Source organism: Lupinus angustifolius, chromosome LG08, assembly GCF_001865875.1.
Source record: "Lupinus angustifolius cultivar Tanjil chromosome LG08, LupAngTanjil_v1.0, whole genome shotgun sequence".
In the NCBI taxonomy this organism is placed as follows: domain Eukaryota; kingdom Viridiplantae; phylum Streptophyta; class Magnoliopsida; order Fabales; family Fabaceae; genus Lupinus; species Lupinus angustifolius.
Window position 1 is genome coordinate 20,939,841 of NC_032016.1, and position 17,482 is coordinate 20,957,322.

A 17,482-nucleotide genomic window follows, 5' to 3' on the forward strand; every position below is an offset into this window, starting at 1 on the left:
AGCACCAAAAGAGGCCAATTTGTCAGCACAAGAGTTGCCCTCTCTATAAATGTGAGTGATTTTCCAATTTAGCCAATCCAGAATCTTAGTACACCTGTTCCACTTGTTATGAAGCTGCCAAGGAGGATTAGACTCACCTCTGAAAATTTGCACAACCAAAACACAGTCAACTTCAAGCCAAATGTTCAACCAACCTTTCTTGTAGGCCAAGGAAACAGCTTTAATGGCAGAATAAAGCTCAGCATAGAGAGCAAAATGGATATTAAGATAGGAACCGAATCCAAGAAGGAACACTCCTTTGTGATCTCAAAATAAATCTCCTCCACCTGCATGACCAGGACAACCGAAAGCCGCACCATCCGTGTTTGCCTTTATCCAACCACTCGAAGGAGCCAACCAAAGAACTTCAGTAATCTTAGGAGCAGAATTGTAGTTGATACTGACTTTGAAATGCTTGAGAATGATCAGGTCATTGATAGAAGGATTAGCAGCCATTGAAGAGTAATTGCCTGAGATGGATGTGTCCCTAATTATCTTAGCAATTGCTTGATTTACAGAGATCACTCTGTCCTCGAATCTTATTTAGTTCCTGCAAAACCAAATGGTTGCAATTGTGCTGACAGAACATATTAGCAAAAGCTGCCGAAGTTGCTTGTTGATATTTTTGTTACAAGAGATGATAAACTCTTGTATGGAATTTAAGTTGATTTGGATTGAGAAGATTGACATAAGCCAATTCCAAATATCAATAGCAAAGCTGCAGTTGAGGAATAAATGATTTGTCTTCTATTGCCTTTTTACACAAATTGCATCTAGAAGCCAAGACACAACCTCTCCTTTGCAAGTTGGCATCCGAAGGCATTTTACCATGAATTATCCTCCAGGTGATGAAAGAGCTAGAAGGAGGGATCACCTTAGACCAAACTAGATTGCACCAGTTGATAGGATTAGAAGAATTAGAGACAAAATCATAAGCAACCTTTAGAGATAGCAAACCATCCTCAGAATGCCTCCACACTAGCTTATCAACACCATTAGATCTAATTGTATTTTCTATGCTAAGGGCAACATCAGGGAAGAGACTACTACTTAGGACAAGAATTATCCACTTAGCGTTGACAATAAAATCAGACACAGAAGCTAGAAGAGAGCTCTGTATTTGAGCAGGGATTCCCATAGTATCAACAATAGGTTCCCCTAGCCAGTTTTCTTTCCAGAAGTTGACATTCTCACCATTACCAATCAACCATATTGAGGTTTTAGATGTCATTGACCAGTTCTCTTTGATGCCAGGCCAGATGGAGGATTTAAAGTGCCTATTAGGGGGATCCTTGTAGTTACCAAACCTATTCCTGCAGAATCTGGCCCAATCATGATTATCACATCTCATATCCCAGGCTAGATGAAGAAGGGCAGCCTTGTTCAACATTTTGATAGATCTCAGCCCCAATCCTCCTTGAGAGATGGGAACACAGACTTTGCTCCAGGCCACTATGACAAGCTTTCTAGTGCCAATGTCCCCATACCAAATGAAGTTTCTGATTCTTTTGTCCAAACAATCAATCAGAGAAGCAGGCCACTTGTAAATATGAAAACTATAAAGGAGCATGCTGTGAATAATGGATCTCACCAATTCGACTCTGCCCATAATGGATAAGGAGGAGCCCTTCCAAGTTGCCAATTTAGCAAGAATTTTGTCGGCAATTGGTTCAAGATGATATCTTCTAGGCTTACCTTTAAACGAAGGAACCCCTAGATAGTTGAAAGGGAGAGAACCCCTAAAAAAACCCAACAGAGAAGATATAACATTAATTTTTCTGGCATTGGCATTGATGACATAGAATTTACATGTTTGAGTGTTGATTTGTTGCCCAGAGACTTGAGCATAGTCAAGAACAAGTTTCTGAAGACAAAGCAGCTCTATTTTGACACCCTTGCAAAAGATGAGAATATCATCTGCATAGAGAACATGACTAGGAGAGTGCATTCTATTAGGACCAGCAATTGTGCTTATCTTCTTCTCATTGACCAGCTTAAGGATACCCCTACTAAGGACATCCTCAGCCAGGCAAAAAAGCAAGGGAGAAAGAGAATCTCCTTGTCTAACCCCTCTAGTGCACTTGAAGAAGCCAACACTATTTCCATTAACAATGATGGAGAGCTTGGCAGAATCAAGAATAGTGTTTATCCAATGAATGAATTTATGGTTAAAATCAAAAGCATGAAGAGTGTCCAGCAAGAAAGTCCAACCTATTGTGTCAAAGGCCTTTTTGATATCCAGTTTGATAGCCAAATTGCTCCCAAAGGCTTTATGATCTCACATGTTTATTGCTTCAGAGGCTAGGCAAATACAATCCTTAATTTGTCTGTCCTTGATGAATCCTCTCTGCTGCTTAGAGATGATTTTGGGAGCAATAATAGCTAATCTATCAGCAAGGATCTTAGTAATGATTTTGAACTGGAAATGAGCAAGGACAATAGGCCTGTAGTTTTAATTCTATCTGCCCCCTTGATCTTTTGAACCAGGATGACTGAGTTAGAGTTTAAGTTTTTCATCAACCAACCCTGGTTGAAAAATTGCAAAACAGCATTGCACACCTCAATACTGATAATGTCCCAGAAATTATGAAAGAAGCAACCAGAGAAGCCATCAGGGCCAGGAGCATTGTCCCCATTGAGAGCAAACACAACAACTTTGATTTCAGTGTGAGAAGGCAATTTAGTCAGCATAGAATTATCCTCATCAATGACCAAACTAGGAATCACATTATGAATAAGAGTGTTAGAGGAAGTGTTGTTAGGAGAGGCAAACAGGTTGGTATAATAAGCAAGGACATGATTTTCAATGTCAACTTGGTTATGAAGATTATTTTCACCATCCTTGATCATAGAAAAAGCATTGGTGCCATATCTTATCTTGGTGACTTTATGGAAGAAACTTGTATTTCTGTCACCCATTGTGTGCCAATTAATTTTAGCTTTTTCCATCCAGAAGATTTCTTCAACTAGCAGAGCATCCATTAGCTTAGATTAAGCCAAGTCTTCCTCAACCATTAGACTATTATCAGGACCATGATCATTAATGCAATTTTGAATGGCAACAACATTAGCCTTAGCAGCAAGGACCCTTTGGTGAATATTACCAAAGACATGATGATTCCAAATTATAAGCTCTTTTTTCAGGTTTTTAAGCTTGGTTAATAAAACAAACATAGGACAGCCCACCACCTCAACTTTCCAAACCTCTGCCACCAATCTTCTGCAGTCAGTGTTAAGCAACCACATTTTATGAAATTTGAAAGAGGATTTTCGAGTCTGCACTTGATTGTTACTAGAGAATAACAAAGGGAAATGGTCAGAAGCAACTCTAGACATAGTGAAACAAACAAAATGAGTGAAATCCTTAACCCAATCATCATTAACCATAGCTCTGTTAAGCCTTTCTCAGTACTAGCATTACCAATACGCCTATTAGACCAAGTAAATTGAGCACCCGTAGTTGGAAGACTTATGAGGCCAGCATAGTCAATAAAAGTCTGAAACTCGGGAGAAGGAATTCTGGCAGGTAATCTGAGACTTCTACATTCGTGAGCTCCCAAGACCACATTAAAATCCCCTATACAACACCAAGGCCCAAGATTACCAGAGATTACCTGTTGGACTTCAGACCAAAGGGGCCTCCGAAGGATGTAACTAGTGCTAGCATAGACAACACAAAAATGCATAACCTTGTTATCCACCAACACTGAGAGAGAAATATGCTGATCAATATTCATTAGGACAGTAGGAACTAGATCACGGTTACAGAGCCCCCAAATGGAAGGAATGAGAGAACCTCTACCATTGACCACAAAAAGCTTGAGATTTAAGCAAGTCCAATCCCTATCTGCCACCTTATTACTAAGAATTTTAGGTTCAGCAAGGAAAATTAAATCAGGCTTTATAAACATACAAAGATTTTTGAAGAAGATCCTAGTTTTATGATTACCAAATCCCTACAATTCCAAAATAGGATTTTCATTGGGCAATGGTTAAATATCCACCCCTTCAGGTATTATGAATCCTTTGAGATTTACCACTTTTTCTCTGCTTTTTCCTTTGAGATTTGGACATAACAGGTGTGAATTCCTCCTCTCCATCTTGAGAGACATTATCATCAGCCTAGAGCCTGCCTAGCAACCTCATATCAGAAGAGGCCACATTATTATCCAAATTGGCAGTTTCTTGCACAATGACATTAGCTTGTGAGTCATCTGAGTCAACCACCTGTAGCTCCTCCTGTTCTTTGTCTAAGTTGTCCTCATCAGCTTGATGACTTAGAGAAATAGGTATTCCCACAAGATTGCCCAAAGTGTCCATATTGACCTCCCCTCTATCAATCTCCAGATTTATGACTAGGTCATTAATCTCTCTGGAATTAAAGGCATTGTCTATTTTAGGATTAGGAGGTGTATCATCCTCCCTTTGAATAGGCATGGGAACCTTTTTAACCTTATTTGTAGGTGCAACTTCAAGATTAGGCTTGGAGACTTGCTGACCTTTGGCTCTAGCCTTTGTTGTTTCATCAACTGAGTTTTTCTTTGTCACCCTGCGACATTGAGCAAGGAGATGACCAATAGCACTACAACCTGTGCAAATTTTTGGCAGGTTCTCATACTCAATACCAACAAAAAAAGCAAACCCTTCTCTTTCAACCAAGATTTGGTTAGGCATTTCCATTTTCAGGTTAATCTCAACAAGAACTTTGGCAAAATGGCCAAAAGTTATGTTACTTGTTGCACCATCTAAAGACAGGGGAGTTCCAATACCTCCAGCAATAGAGAAAATGATTTTTGGACTCCAATATTCTTGGGGCAAACCAGTAATCCTAATCCAAGTTTGAGAGTGAGTTTGTTTTTGGTGATTGGGGTTGAAATCTGGAGTCCATAGGAATAGCCTCAAGATTCCAGGTTTAAGGTTCCATGTACCAATGGAGCATATTTTCCTCATGTCTTCCATTGTCGAGAAGGAAAACTCATAGAAGCCCTTGCCAAGAGAGAGCATATTCCAGTTGGCAATCATATTCCACATTGTACTAAGTTTAGATTTCAGATCCAGAAATTTCAAAAGAGTGTCTCCTTTAGACAAGATGATTCTTCCATGTAGATGTAACTTGCATCTTTGAATTCCAGCAAGGTATTCGGCTTCAGGTATTTTTATGGTCACAGCGTCCCCTTTGATGCAAGGTTGATGAAGTTGAGAGGAAGAGATGTCATAAGTTTCCCCCAAAGCTTGTGCAAAATTTTTCCTCAATGGTGGTGGATCTTGGTCGATTCCTTTGATGTTTGCCTTCACATGTGTAGCTCCCTCTAAGAACCTCCAAGGAATGTACTCTATTGTCATGATGTAGGAAGAAATCCAAGATTGTTGGAGATCCAAGTTTATTGGAAATGGAACAGAGCCCAAGCAGAGCGTTTACTCATCTCTCTAGATACACTCCAATAGCTTGCCTACAACATTGTACAATTAAGTCCTATGATTCATTTGAATTCCCAGACCACGAAGGATTGTGAAGTCTCTCATGGAGGAGTTGGAATAAGAAGAAGTTAACCTCCCAAATAAGGTAATGTCCACCTTGATGTTTGATATGGTGTTGTTAATAAGAAGTCTTCTGTCATCAAACTTGGAATTGTTTCTAATACTCCATATGTTACTTATTGCTAGGATGATGCAGTTCATAAAAACCTCTCTCAATTGAGGACTCCAACCCAGATTGTAAGAATCAAGAAACTCATGAACAAATTTAGTGCTGATAATATAAGTGAAAAGATTGCCAATCCAGTTCCAGATGTGAGAAGCCAAAAAATATGAGAGAAATAAGTGATTTGAAGATTCCAACGTGGACTTACAAATGCTACACCAAGACACTAGATGACTACCTTTTTTTTGAAGATTGTCATCAGTAGGCAATCTTTGGTGAATCCATCTCCGAACAATGAAAGATTTATTAGGAGGAATAACTTTGGACCAAATAAGCTTAAACCATCTTTGATTCATACTTGTTGGGTTACAATGCAGATAAGCCTACTTGGAAGTGAGAATGGCATCACAAGCATCTTGCCAAACTATTCCATCTTGAGAATTAGTTCCGATGGTTATGATAATATGAAATTGAGTGTGCTTTAGCACTCATAGCTTTATCTAAAAAATATCTCTTTGTGTCTTAATTGATTTAGTAGTATTTCAATAAAAATGATGGTTTTTGAACCTTAGTCCAGTGATATTGATTTTTTAGCAGGTTTGGGAAATGCAGCTATGGAAGGCTGGTCTTTCAATGTCCAATGAAAATCTGTATATATCATCTTCTAGAGTTACTATTGTATGCAACATTCCATTGCATGAGTAGCAAATTAAAATCTAATACTGAAAAGCTTAAGAAGTAAAATAATATGGGCACACAAGGTTTCTTACTTATAAAGGGAATGACTTGTTTTCCTGGAAAAATGTTAAGATATATATCAAAGCTTCTTGGAATCTGATTTAAAAACCAATTAGAGACACAACATTTCCCACCACTTTCAAAGTAACATGTGTGAACTTCAAAAGTGTAAAATATAATAGAGAAAAAAATGTTTATTCTAACAAGAGGGAAAAAACAAACTACTCCTAACAATGGTTATTATGTATAGGTTTCTAACCAAGCAAATGATAATCTATATCAAAAGTGTTTATTTTGGCAAATAATCCTAACCAAATGCCATCTGAAATAAGTTAATATCTATATGGATATTAGAGTGGTTTTATGTTAGAATTTAGAGTAACCAAACTCTGTAAGATAATCAAATCAACTCAGTTCCTGCTCTATTGATTTCCAAACGTAAATTTAATAATGTAAGTCAGATCAAATCATTTCCAAATACCAATTTTAATTTATTTCATACACTAGCTAATAGGCAATATACCCAGGACCCAGGCTAATTAGGAACAGAAATTTGTAAAGGTTAAACTTGATTACATGCCAAAGTCTTGCATATTTATTCAGAGAGAACTAGTTCAGGTGACATCAACTCAAAGATGCAACAACTATACAAGCCTTTTTCCCAGTAAGTGAGAAAAGACTTGAGATATTCTCTGGAAATTCACCAAAGTTAATTTATTTCTCTGTCTACATCAGATTTCATTGTTTATCATATATAAGTTGCAATTGTAAGGCAAGACACACAATAGGAAGAGGAGTACATATTCTGTCCAACAATTTGCCTCATCCTATGTGTCATCAGTTGTGATCAGTTTGAGAAATATTTAATAATTAAATATTTAATTTAATTATATTTTTATCAACAAATTACAACTGGTAACACATTGAATAATACAAATTACAGGATATCAGAATGCTCCCAATATGTAGAGCCTATGGTTATGCAAAAAGCATGAAATCTCAGCATTCTTGGCAACTACAGTCCTCAAAGCGGCACATGATGCAGCCTCCACAATAACAAGTTGTGCAGCCTTGACAACCTGAAGATCGAGTGCATCCCCTACTGGTTCTGAGACCTAATCGCTCTTGAGCACTATCGCATGTTATTCTGAAACATCAAAACACTCACATTCATTAATTAACATACATATTGGAACAAATCCCATGGTAGCATACTGGAATCTACCATAATTATATTCTAGTTTACCATAAAGCTAAATTAGGTTTGGTTTGGTCATAGACAAAACAGGTGAAGCACTAATGAAAGGGACAACAGACAACATATGGTGTATTATGGAGGATGTAACTATTTATTCCCTTTTTGATTTATCCATTTAAATGTCTAATAATTAATAATGATATGCAATAAGAAATAATAGTTTCATAACCAGTCATAAAAGGTGACAACAACATATCTTATCTAATCTCAAAATTAGTATTGAACTAATTTCTTTTTTCTTTTTTTATTATCAGACCTTACTAAGTAAATGTTTAGGAGTTTGCTTTTGGAAGAAAAAAATCATAAGTCATCTTATAAGTGTATTTTATGATTCTCAAATCTTTTTCATCTTTTTATTATTATTCTAAATGTAACTCACAGACATGTAGTAGATGGAGGCTTATGGGTCACCCTAGTTTCTTTTGTATTAGAATACCTTTCTAGTTTAATATGATCCATAAAAAAGTAATGATATTTTCTGCTCTCGTCCATGCATAACTAAAATAGCTGGAACCAATGGCACAATTGATTAATAGGAATATAGAATTAGGTAGTTTAGAAGAGCATCAATTTTTTATGGGATACAGATCATTTGTTCCTATTGATGTCTCATTCCGTATCTCGAGCTAATGATATATTGCCATATAAATAAAAGAAAGTTTTTAAAATAAAAAGGTAATATTGTGACTGACTCGAGACACAGAATGAGATTCCATACGAGATATGTGATCTCTATCCCATATTATGATGTTAGGAAGTTCAATATCATTAAGCTTAAGAAGTCAGTTGAGATGAACTTACTTTTGATAAGGCCAATCAGAATACTTCCACACTTTGTTCTTCAGAGCAGCATGATACTGTCCAATTTGTTGCCTAGTCCGGAGACGAAATCTGCGCTCCTTTTGGCAACTAGAACAACGAATGAACTCATCCCTGTGACAAGTACATATGCGGTTTGCAGCATCTATCCAGTTTGGAACATTTGCTAGATGTGTGTAGTACTTAAACAATGGTGTCCTCCTAAGAGGAACTCTGTCTTCTTCTTCAGTATGAACCCATATGTTGCTTTTCCATTTTCCATTACTTTTTATGCCAGCATGCTTTTCAAATTCCACCAGTGTCACATTCACTGATCATTAGAGTAAATAAATTTTCACCAACTTTAGAATTCTCACTTGTTACTACTTGTATCAATATATAATCAAACTATCAAATAATGCATCACATACAACATAGGGAAAGAATCCTTATAAATTAAAGTGTTATAATCGTTCAATAACATTATATCATTAGTACCATTTTTCTATAGAGAATCAAATTAAGAAGAAGAGACTTAGTTGCCAAAACTAAGTTTAATATATGACATTAAGTGTAAGTATCCGAGTTTAATAAGACTCTACTTTAAACCGAAGTAAATAAGAGAATAATAGAAGGGTGCACAGAAATACTTGCCTTTGGTGCACTTAGAGTAACACTCACAAGTGATTGAAAATTGACCTTTGTCATTAATTCTAAGTTTCCCAATGAAATCTCCATACTTTTTATTTGTGCAGCCACAAAGAACCTCAATATAGTCACTTCCTCTTTCATAACCTCTTACGTTCTTTAGATCCTCTTCATTAAAAGTTATCACACCACCATCTTCAAACACAGCCAGCTTTCTTCGTTTCCATGTCTCTGATTATTTCATGAGGAAAATAGTTCCAAGCCAATAATTTAGACAAAATTAAGTATAATAACAAAAACAAAAATGTATAACTAATAATGTTTTTATTTGTAAGCAGTAGCAAAATAAAAGTGTAGAACATAAGGGAAATGCTGGAGGCATAAACATAAACTTAAAGCACCAACAACAATTCCCTAAAAAAGTAAGTGTTCCTGGAACATGATGTTTCAAAATAATATTAACTAATTTATGAGGTGTATATTGTTTGAATTTTTTAAAAGATGAACATTTTTTGGCATACAGGTTTAGATTAGTGATTGCAAGAATTTTTAGTAGTCTGTCAAATAACAGCATTCCAAATAGTTGCAAAATATGTGGACATCATGCATAATAAATAAGCTGAAAGGTTATTTTCACCATGGAGAATGCATATCATGAATAATATTGTTAAGAATTTGTTGTGTTATTGTTAAGAATTGTTGTACGAATAATGGATCTCATAAATAAAACACTTCAAAATTTAAACTAGTAAATTCAAGATCATGCTTATTACCCTTCAATGAATAGATTCTCAAAATATATTTTTAATATTAAAAGTAGAGATGTAGTGAATTTTTGAATCATCTAATATTCATTAATTAAAAATAATACTCATGAATAATGTAGACAATTGTGTCGACATTATAAATAACTTTATATCAACAATATAAAATTTTTTATATTGACAATAGAAGCTCAATAAACTCTCAAAAGTATTACTTTCTTGGAAAACAATTTTGAAATATCAGCAATTTGTAATAATCCTATCATATTTCCCCATATCAAATAATACTTATTTTTTGCTGCAGCGATTTAGTGGTTGTGTTGGCTTAAGGGGATTTACCTTCGTCGCTTTCGTTAATAGCTTTGATTTCCATTCCTGTGCAAAACAAATAGACCTTTAATAGTTAGCTTTTCATTACCCAAATTTAAAAGAATAAAAAGAAAAGGGAAGTTTTTCCATGATAAGTAACTTGGAGAAATAAGAATTATAGATAATTAAACTTGTCTCATAATTTCTTAGTTCTTATACAGTAGTAGTTTATCCCATCATAGTAAATCTTTCAGACATTATTATATTGCTGATATATGTATGAGCTAAAAATTAACCTATAAGCAAATAATCTTAAACATGATGTTCAACAAAATTTGTAGTGTCAAGAGCTAGATAGATTGCATGCCACAACAAGAAAAACAATTCAAGTTCACACAAGAAATAGTATAATATAATCAACAACCACTAAAGCTGTGTCATTTAGTAGTATTCACAAATATATCATACCAACAATTGTCATTGTATTTCCCCACAATAGTTCTCCATTGCGATAAACACATTAATGGAACAATCAAAACCTCAATTATAGTTCATTATTCCATATATCACACTCCATGGTTATTTTAATGACACAGCCCCTTACAAAAATATAAAATTTAAATAGGGTCTGTTTAGTTTTATGTTGCTCTAAGTAATTGCAAATGTGTCACATTAATTTTATTTTGTAATAGTAAATGGTTGTAATAGGAAATGGTGAAAACAATATTTCATTGTTTTGGTCATTTCCTATAAACAAAATCAAGAAAAACAAAACAAATAAAATGAAAACAATGTATATTTTTTTTTTCAAATATTAACAGAATACATTTTTGTAACGAATGAGTCCCTAATTTTTCCACTTGTTTCAATCATGCAAATGGGTATAATTTTTTTTAGAAAACCTTAAAAAATGGATAATAAAGTTCAGGGATAATTCTATGGCATTGCTTCTCAGCATGCTGGCATGGGTTGCCTCTTGATCAGATAAAGCCCTAGACGGGATCTAGCCTTAGTTTTCCACCGGAAATCATGTGGTCTAAGAAACCAATGAATTGATTCTTCTTCACAACTTAATATAATATATAATGCTAAATTTATATAACTAGTGTGTTTAATAATCCTAATGGGGGAGCATCCAGCATAGGCACACGACCATATTCTAGGAGATTAATCTCTTACCAATCTGACAGTAGAATAGTTTACAAAACAGAAAAAATGTAAAACACAATGACAAAAATGTAATAATGCAAAAAAGAAAAGACTCAAAATATAAAAGTTCAAAACAATTAACTATAAATGATTTAGTTAATTGAGCATTGATAATTTAGAAAAATAGGATTTCAACAATTTAGACTTGGCAACATAATTGATGTCCCATTTTACCACAAATTAACATAAAATCACAAATTAACATAAAAAAATTACGAGTTTAAAATAGCAGATATAATGTAGTAAATATAATATTTTAGTTTCATTCAAAAGCATTAAAGTTGTTTGATGTTCTCAAGATGGTGATCCTCACCCTCTTCATTCGATGGCACCTCTTGATCAACCACAAAATGACATATAATACCCATTTTGACTTTCATTTCCAAATCAACATCCAGTGGTCTAAAAGTATAATAAAATGTTTTTTATTTAACAATGAAAGAGGAAAAAACTACAATTTTTTAAGCTTATATAAACGAAGAATTAGAGTAATGAAATTGTGTATCAGAATATCAGAAATACAGCATGTGAAATGAACTTAGTTAATAAACTACCATTGATAACTTAGATGAATGTAATTATGTGCCGATCAGTGATATGAACTTCAATAATTGATAAAGTAAAAAACACAAAATAATTCGCCTCAAATTAGATGGATTTGAAAAGGAAGAAATCTGAAAACAAACATCACTTTCAGGAAAAAACACCATACCTTAACTTCAAATCATGTGAATTGAAAAAGATTTGATTTATAAAAAATTAAACTAACCTCATTTCATCCTTTGATTCCTTTCTCCTTACTCCACTCTTATGCTTTCTTTGGTTGATATTATAATAATAAAATTGTGTATCAAAATATCAGAATATTAGAAATACAACATGTGAAATGAACTTAGTTAATAACCTACCATTAATAACTTAGATGAATGTAATTATGTGCAGATCAATGACATGAACTTCAATAATAGATAAAGTAAAAAAACACAAAAAATTCGCCTCAAATCAGATGGACTTGAAAAGGAAGAAACATGAAAACAAACATCGCTTTCAAGCAAAAACATCATACCTTAACTTCAAATCATGTGAATGAAAAAGGATTTGATTTATAAATAACTAAACTAACCCCGTTTCATCCTTTGATTGTTTTCTCTTCACTCTACTCTTTAGATTTCTTTGGTTGAGATTATAATAATGAAATTGTGTATCAGAATATCAGAATATCATAAATATAGCATGTGAAAAGAACTTAGTTAATAACCTACCATGGATAACTTAGATGAATGTAATTAAGTGCAGATCAATGATATGAACTTCAATAATTGATAAAGTAAGAAAACACAAAAAAATAGGCCTCAAATTAGATGGATTTGAAATGGAAGAAACATGAAAATAAACATCGCTTTCAGGCAAAAACATCATACCTTAACTTCAAACCAAGTGAATGAAAAATGATTTGATTTATAAAACATTAAACTAACCTTGTTTCGTCCTTTGGTTCCTTTCTCCTCACTCCACTCTTGTGCTTTCTTTGATTGAGAGGAGAAATTGAGAAGAGAGAAAGATGTGAAAGAGATAGTAAAGAGAAAGAAGGAAATGAGAAAGAGGTGAGAAAATAATTAGTTTTTTATTTTGTATGGTATGAATGAAATGAAAGAGAGAGAGAGAGAGGAGAGAAAGAGGTAAGAGAGAAAACAACAGAACACAATTATATTATTATATACCAAGGCCGTATTTCTCATTTCATAGTATCCAACAATTCCCACTAGTTTTTTATTCATTTTTTATGAGAGATGGTTTTGTTTGGGTCCCATATGATATGCTCTTTAGTCTTTCCACCCCTTCTCTCTTCACTAACAAATGATAGAAAATACTATTTTCTCTACAACTTCTCTCTTCCTAACTTATTTCCTATTTTTTTACACAACCAAATGAAGGCTTAGTGCTTTCACTTCTCTCACAACATTTGTTGAGGGATTTACTCTTTTGTTGAATGGGTGAGACACCAAAAAATTGTCTCCACCTTTGTCAATTATAGAGTTAGATGGATAAGAGTACCACTTGTTCTCCTAACATCTTTTCCCTATTTTAATAAAATTCTTATTGCTCATAAAAAACTGTGCATGTATTCAGTCTCTTGAGTTGAGAATATAACAAAGGAAAAATGTTATATTCTTAAATGGGAATTAAATGGATTTCCACTTTTCTGATGAATTTGTAGGTGAAAATAAACGTCATCCAAAAAATACAAATCTCACTTAGTTGTTTTTCATGGCATGGGTACAAGTGTTACAATAATAGTATAGTGTAATATCTATCTTGTCATTTATAATATTTATATACAGTCAATACATCATATATTATTCATTTGTATTACTTCACTACAGCATAATTCGTATTTAAAAATGGTCATTCAATAACGCTTCCTAGCACAACTATGTTAAATACAAGACGAAAGATAATCATCAACGTTATTCTAAGCAAGTGCTGTTAAAGTTAATAGGCAGGTATAGCTTCAATAACACTTGCTTCAACATGCAGTATTGTATGTTTGCCCAAGATATTTAACAACACTCTTTTAAGCAATCACTATTATTTTGAATCTATTCAACAACGCTTGCTTAAATAAGTGTTGTTAATGGTGACATATCAACGACACTCATTACAATGAGCGTTGTTAAAAGTCACACATCTAACAGTGTTTGCTTTAATGAGCACTGTTAAAAGTTACTCATTTAACAATATTTTTTTTAATAAACGCTATTAAAAGTCATACATTCAAAAAAACGCTTGTTTTAGTTATTACATAATATGTATTTAAAAAATTATTTAATTTTATTTTGAAATATATATATATATATAGTTTTTCATATATAACACAACTTTGTCAAAAAATCATATTTGGTAAGTAAATTATTTTATTTGCTATTCCATTCTCAAAAGTTGAACATAGTATGACAACTAATTTTTTTTAAAGAAATTTGATATTTAATAGCGTTTTTTTAAGCAAACGTTTTTTATTTGAATCTATTCAATATCGCTTGCTTAAATGTTTGTTGTTGAAGGTGATATATTAACAGTGCTCGTTACAATGAGCGCTATTAAAAGTCACACATTTAACAACACTTCCTTTAGTGAGTATCGTTAAAAGTCATACATTCAAACGATGCTTATTTTAGTGAGCACGTAACTTTTCAGATTTAAAAACAAAACCTCATATAGAGTAATACACATGTCATTCAATATTCCATTTCTCTTATTGTTCTTCTCTTAGTTTCTCTCTTCAAGCAAGTTATTAACTTTTGGTTTCTCTCTTTGAGCATAAGGCAAATCATTATCTTATTTTACCTCATTTATTTCTCTTTGATTCACTCTTGTTGCTTGCCTTTACATCTATGTTAAATACTTATTTTATAATATAGAAAATGTCAAGGTTGAATCAAGGTGGATCTGTAAGTGATTTTCCAAACTTGCAATCTTTGTATGTATTTCTTTTATATGGCTATTAAATTTTCATCCATATTTTCTATGTAATTTGTTTTTTGATTCTTATTATATTAAATCTGAACTTTGTCTTTCTATCATCTTATTTCTTTAGTTAAGGGAGAGAAAACATTTTTGGATTTAACCTCTACATCTTCATCACCTTTGTCCCTGTTATTACTACATATAACCTTATAGGTTAATGGATTTGAACTAAGAGAGACAAGTTCAAACATTGATTTATGAATTGAGTTTTTAGAATGATATTTTTATTGTCAATTCTCTAGGAAATATAGTGAAATTGGGTATGTTTGTTATGTGTTTGATATAATGTGTGAGAGAGATTTTGCCTTATTTAAAAAAAATAGACATTTAACATCGCTCGCTTCACCCAGGGTGGTTAAATGTTCACTTCCTATGGCGCTTCAAAAGCGCTGTTGAATAACAATTTTAAACATCGTTGTTTTGCTATTATGGCGTAGTACTTGTATTTATTTGTATTACTTATATTTTGAAAACAAATTCTCTCGGGTCATACATTATGTGAAGTTTCCACTAATGGACATATATAAATAAAAAAATTAATATTGAGAGAAAAAACTAAGAAATTATTTAATATTTTATTATATATTTTTGTTTAAATTTAAATGGTACCAAATGCACCAAAAGGAAATAGACCAATTGGGCCCACTTTCAAATATGGCTCAGGTTGGATAAGATTAAGGAAAACCAGTTTTTTTTAATATGAAAACTACATTAAAACAAGGATGTTATGAGTATCATATTTGTTTATACCCTTCAATAAATGAAGCACTTTATTTTAATCATAATCTCGTAAATTGAAAGTCATTTTAGCTATTATCGTATAATTATTTTAAAATAATAAATGATAGAGTAAGTTATACTGACACTCTATGAGTTTTAGTGAAATTACACAAACCACCCCTCACTTTTCTACACCTACACAAACCTCCCCTAGTTTTTATAGATTCATTACACTGACCACCCCTGTATAAGAATTAAGTGTAATATTTTAAACAAAAAATGGGACAAATGCAATTAAGTTAAATAAAACATGATATATTGTGTACACAAGTCTAAAAAATTTACAAATCAATGTATCTTTATTATTTTTTTGTTACAAAATGCATCAACAATTCTAAAGAAATATTGTTTAAACCACTCTTATAATGTAGTCTAACGAACCAAAAATAATAAAGAAATATTGACTCATATATTATTTGGACTTGTCTCCACAATACATCATGTTTTGTTTAACTTAATTGCAGTTATTACATTTTTGTTTAAAAGATTACACTTATTTCTTATACAGGGGTGGTCAGTGTAATGAATCTATAAAAACTAGGGGAGGTTTATGTAGGTGTAAAAAAATGAGGGGTGACTTTTGTAATTTCACTAAAACTCAGGGGGTGTCTGTGTAATTTACTCTATGCAATCAAAACAACTAAGTTTGATTTTTATTTTTTGGATGACATTTATTTTTCACCTCCATAATTCATTAGAAAAGTGGAAATTCATTTAATTTCTATTTAAGAATATTTATTTTTTGCTCAGTTGTATTCTCAACTCGAGAAACTGAATTCCTGAACAATTGTTGTGAGAGATACGAAAGCACTAAGATTAGAGTGGGGAGAAAGGAATCAAAGGAAAAAACAAGGTCAGATTAGTATTTGATAAATCAAATCCTTTTTCATTCACTTGATTTGAAGTTAAGGTAGGATGTTTTTGCTGGAAAATGATGTTTGATATCATGTTTTTTCCTTTTAAAATCATTGTAATTTGAGGTACATTTCATTGTGTTTTTTACTTTACCAACTATTGAAGTTCATATCACTTATATGCACTTATTTACATAGGTTTAAGTTATCAATGGTAGTTATTAAATAAGTTCATTTCTCATTATTCATATATGATATTACGATACACAATTTCATTATTCTAATCCTTCATTTATATAAAAATTAAGAATTGTAGTTTTTTCCTCTTTCCTTGTTAAATAAAAAACACTTTATTATACTTTTAGAGCACTAAATTTTGAATTGGAAATGAAAGTGAAAATGGATCTCATACGTCATGTTGTGGCTGATCAACAGGCGCCATCAAATGAACGAGGTGGGGATCACCATCATCGTGAACGTCAAACAACTTTAAAGCTCTTTAATAAAACTAAAATATTGTGTTTACTACCATAATATGTGCTATTTTAAACATTCATAACTTTTTATGTTAATTTGTGATAAAATTGGAAACCAATTATGTAGCCTAAAGTATTTTACAATAAGATAGGTAAGAGGTTAATATCTCCATATTAGTTATTATTTTAATATATTTATATGATCATAGCTAAAATGACCGTCAACGCACTATATTATTTTTAAAATAAAGTGCTGCATTTATTTATGTGTATAAACAAATATGATACTTATAACATTCCTTGTTTTAATGTACTTTTCATATTAAAATAAATTGGTTTTCCTTAATATTGTCCAACATAATTTTGATTGATTATGCAATCTCTAACCTCGTCCAACCACAAATATAGTCAAGATCTTAGTTATATTTGAAAGACGACCCAAT

General features: G+C 32.6%; 1 protein-coding gene and 1 pseudogene across 1 annotated transcript; both read right to left on the reverse strand.

Annotated features, from left to right (window-relative positions):
* On the reverse strand, nucleotides 307-3,021 carry LOC109354002. The gene is made up of 4 exons (XM_019596357.1): nucleotides 2,599-3,021; nucleotides 2,353-2,458; nucleotides 832-2,250; nucleotides 307-509 (listed from the first exon to the last, which is right to left on the reverse strand). The coding sequence occupies exons 1-4, from the start codon at nucleotides 3,019-3,021 to the stop codon at nucleotides 307-309; spliced, it is 2,151 nt and encodes a 716-aa protein (XP_019451902.1).
* Nucleotides 7,397-10,259, reverse strand: LOC109354180 (annotated as a pseudogene).

Excerpts from the sequence above, each read along its gene's own strand:
- LOC109354002 (XM_019596357.1), bottom strand. The coding sequence starts at position 3,021 with ATGGATGCTCTGCTAGTTGAAGAAATCTTCTGGATGGAAAAAGCTAAA. Across the intron at positions 2,459-2,598 it reads GGGACATTATCAGTATTGAG|TTCAAAATCATTACTAAGAT; the intron begins GTGTGCAATGCT and ends GCTCATTTCCAG. Across the intron at positions 510-831 it reads TGCCAACTTGCAAAGGAGAG|GCAATTACTCTTCAATGGCT; the intron begins GTTGTGTCTTGG and ends CATCCATCTCAG.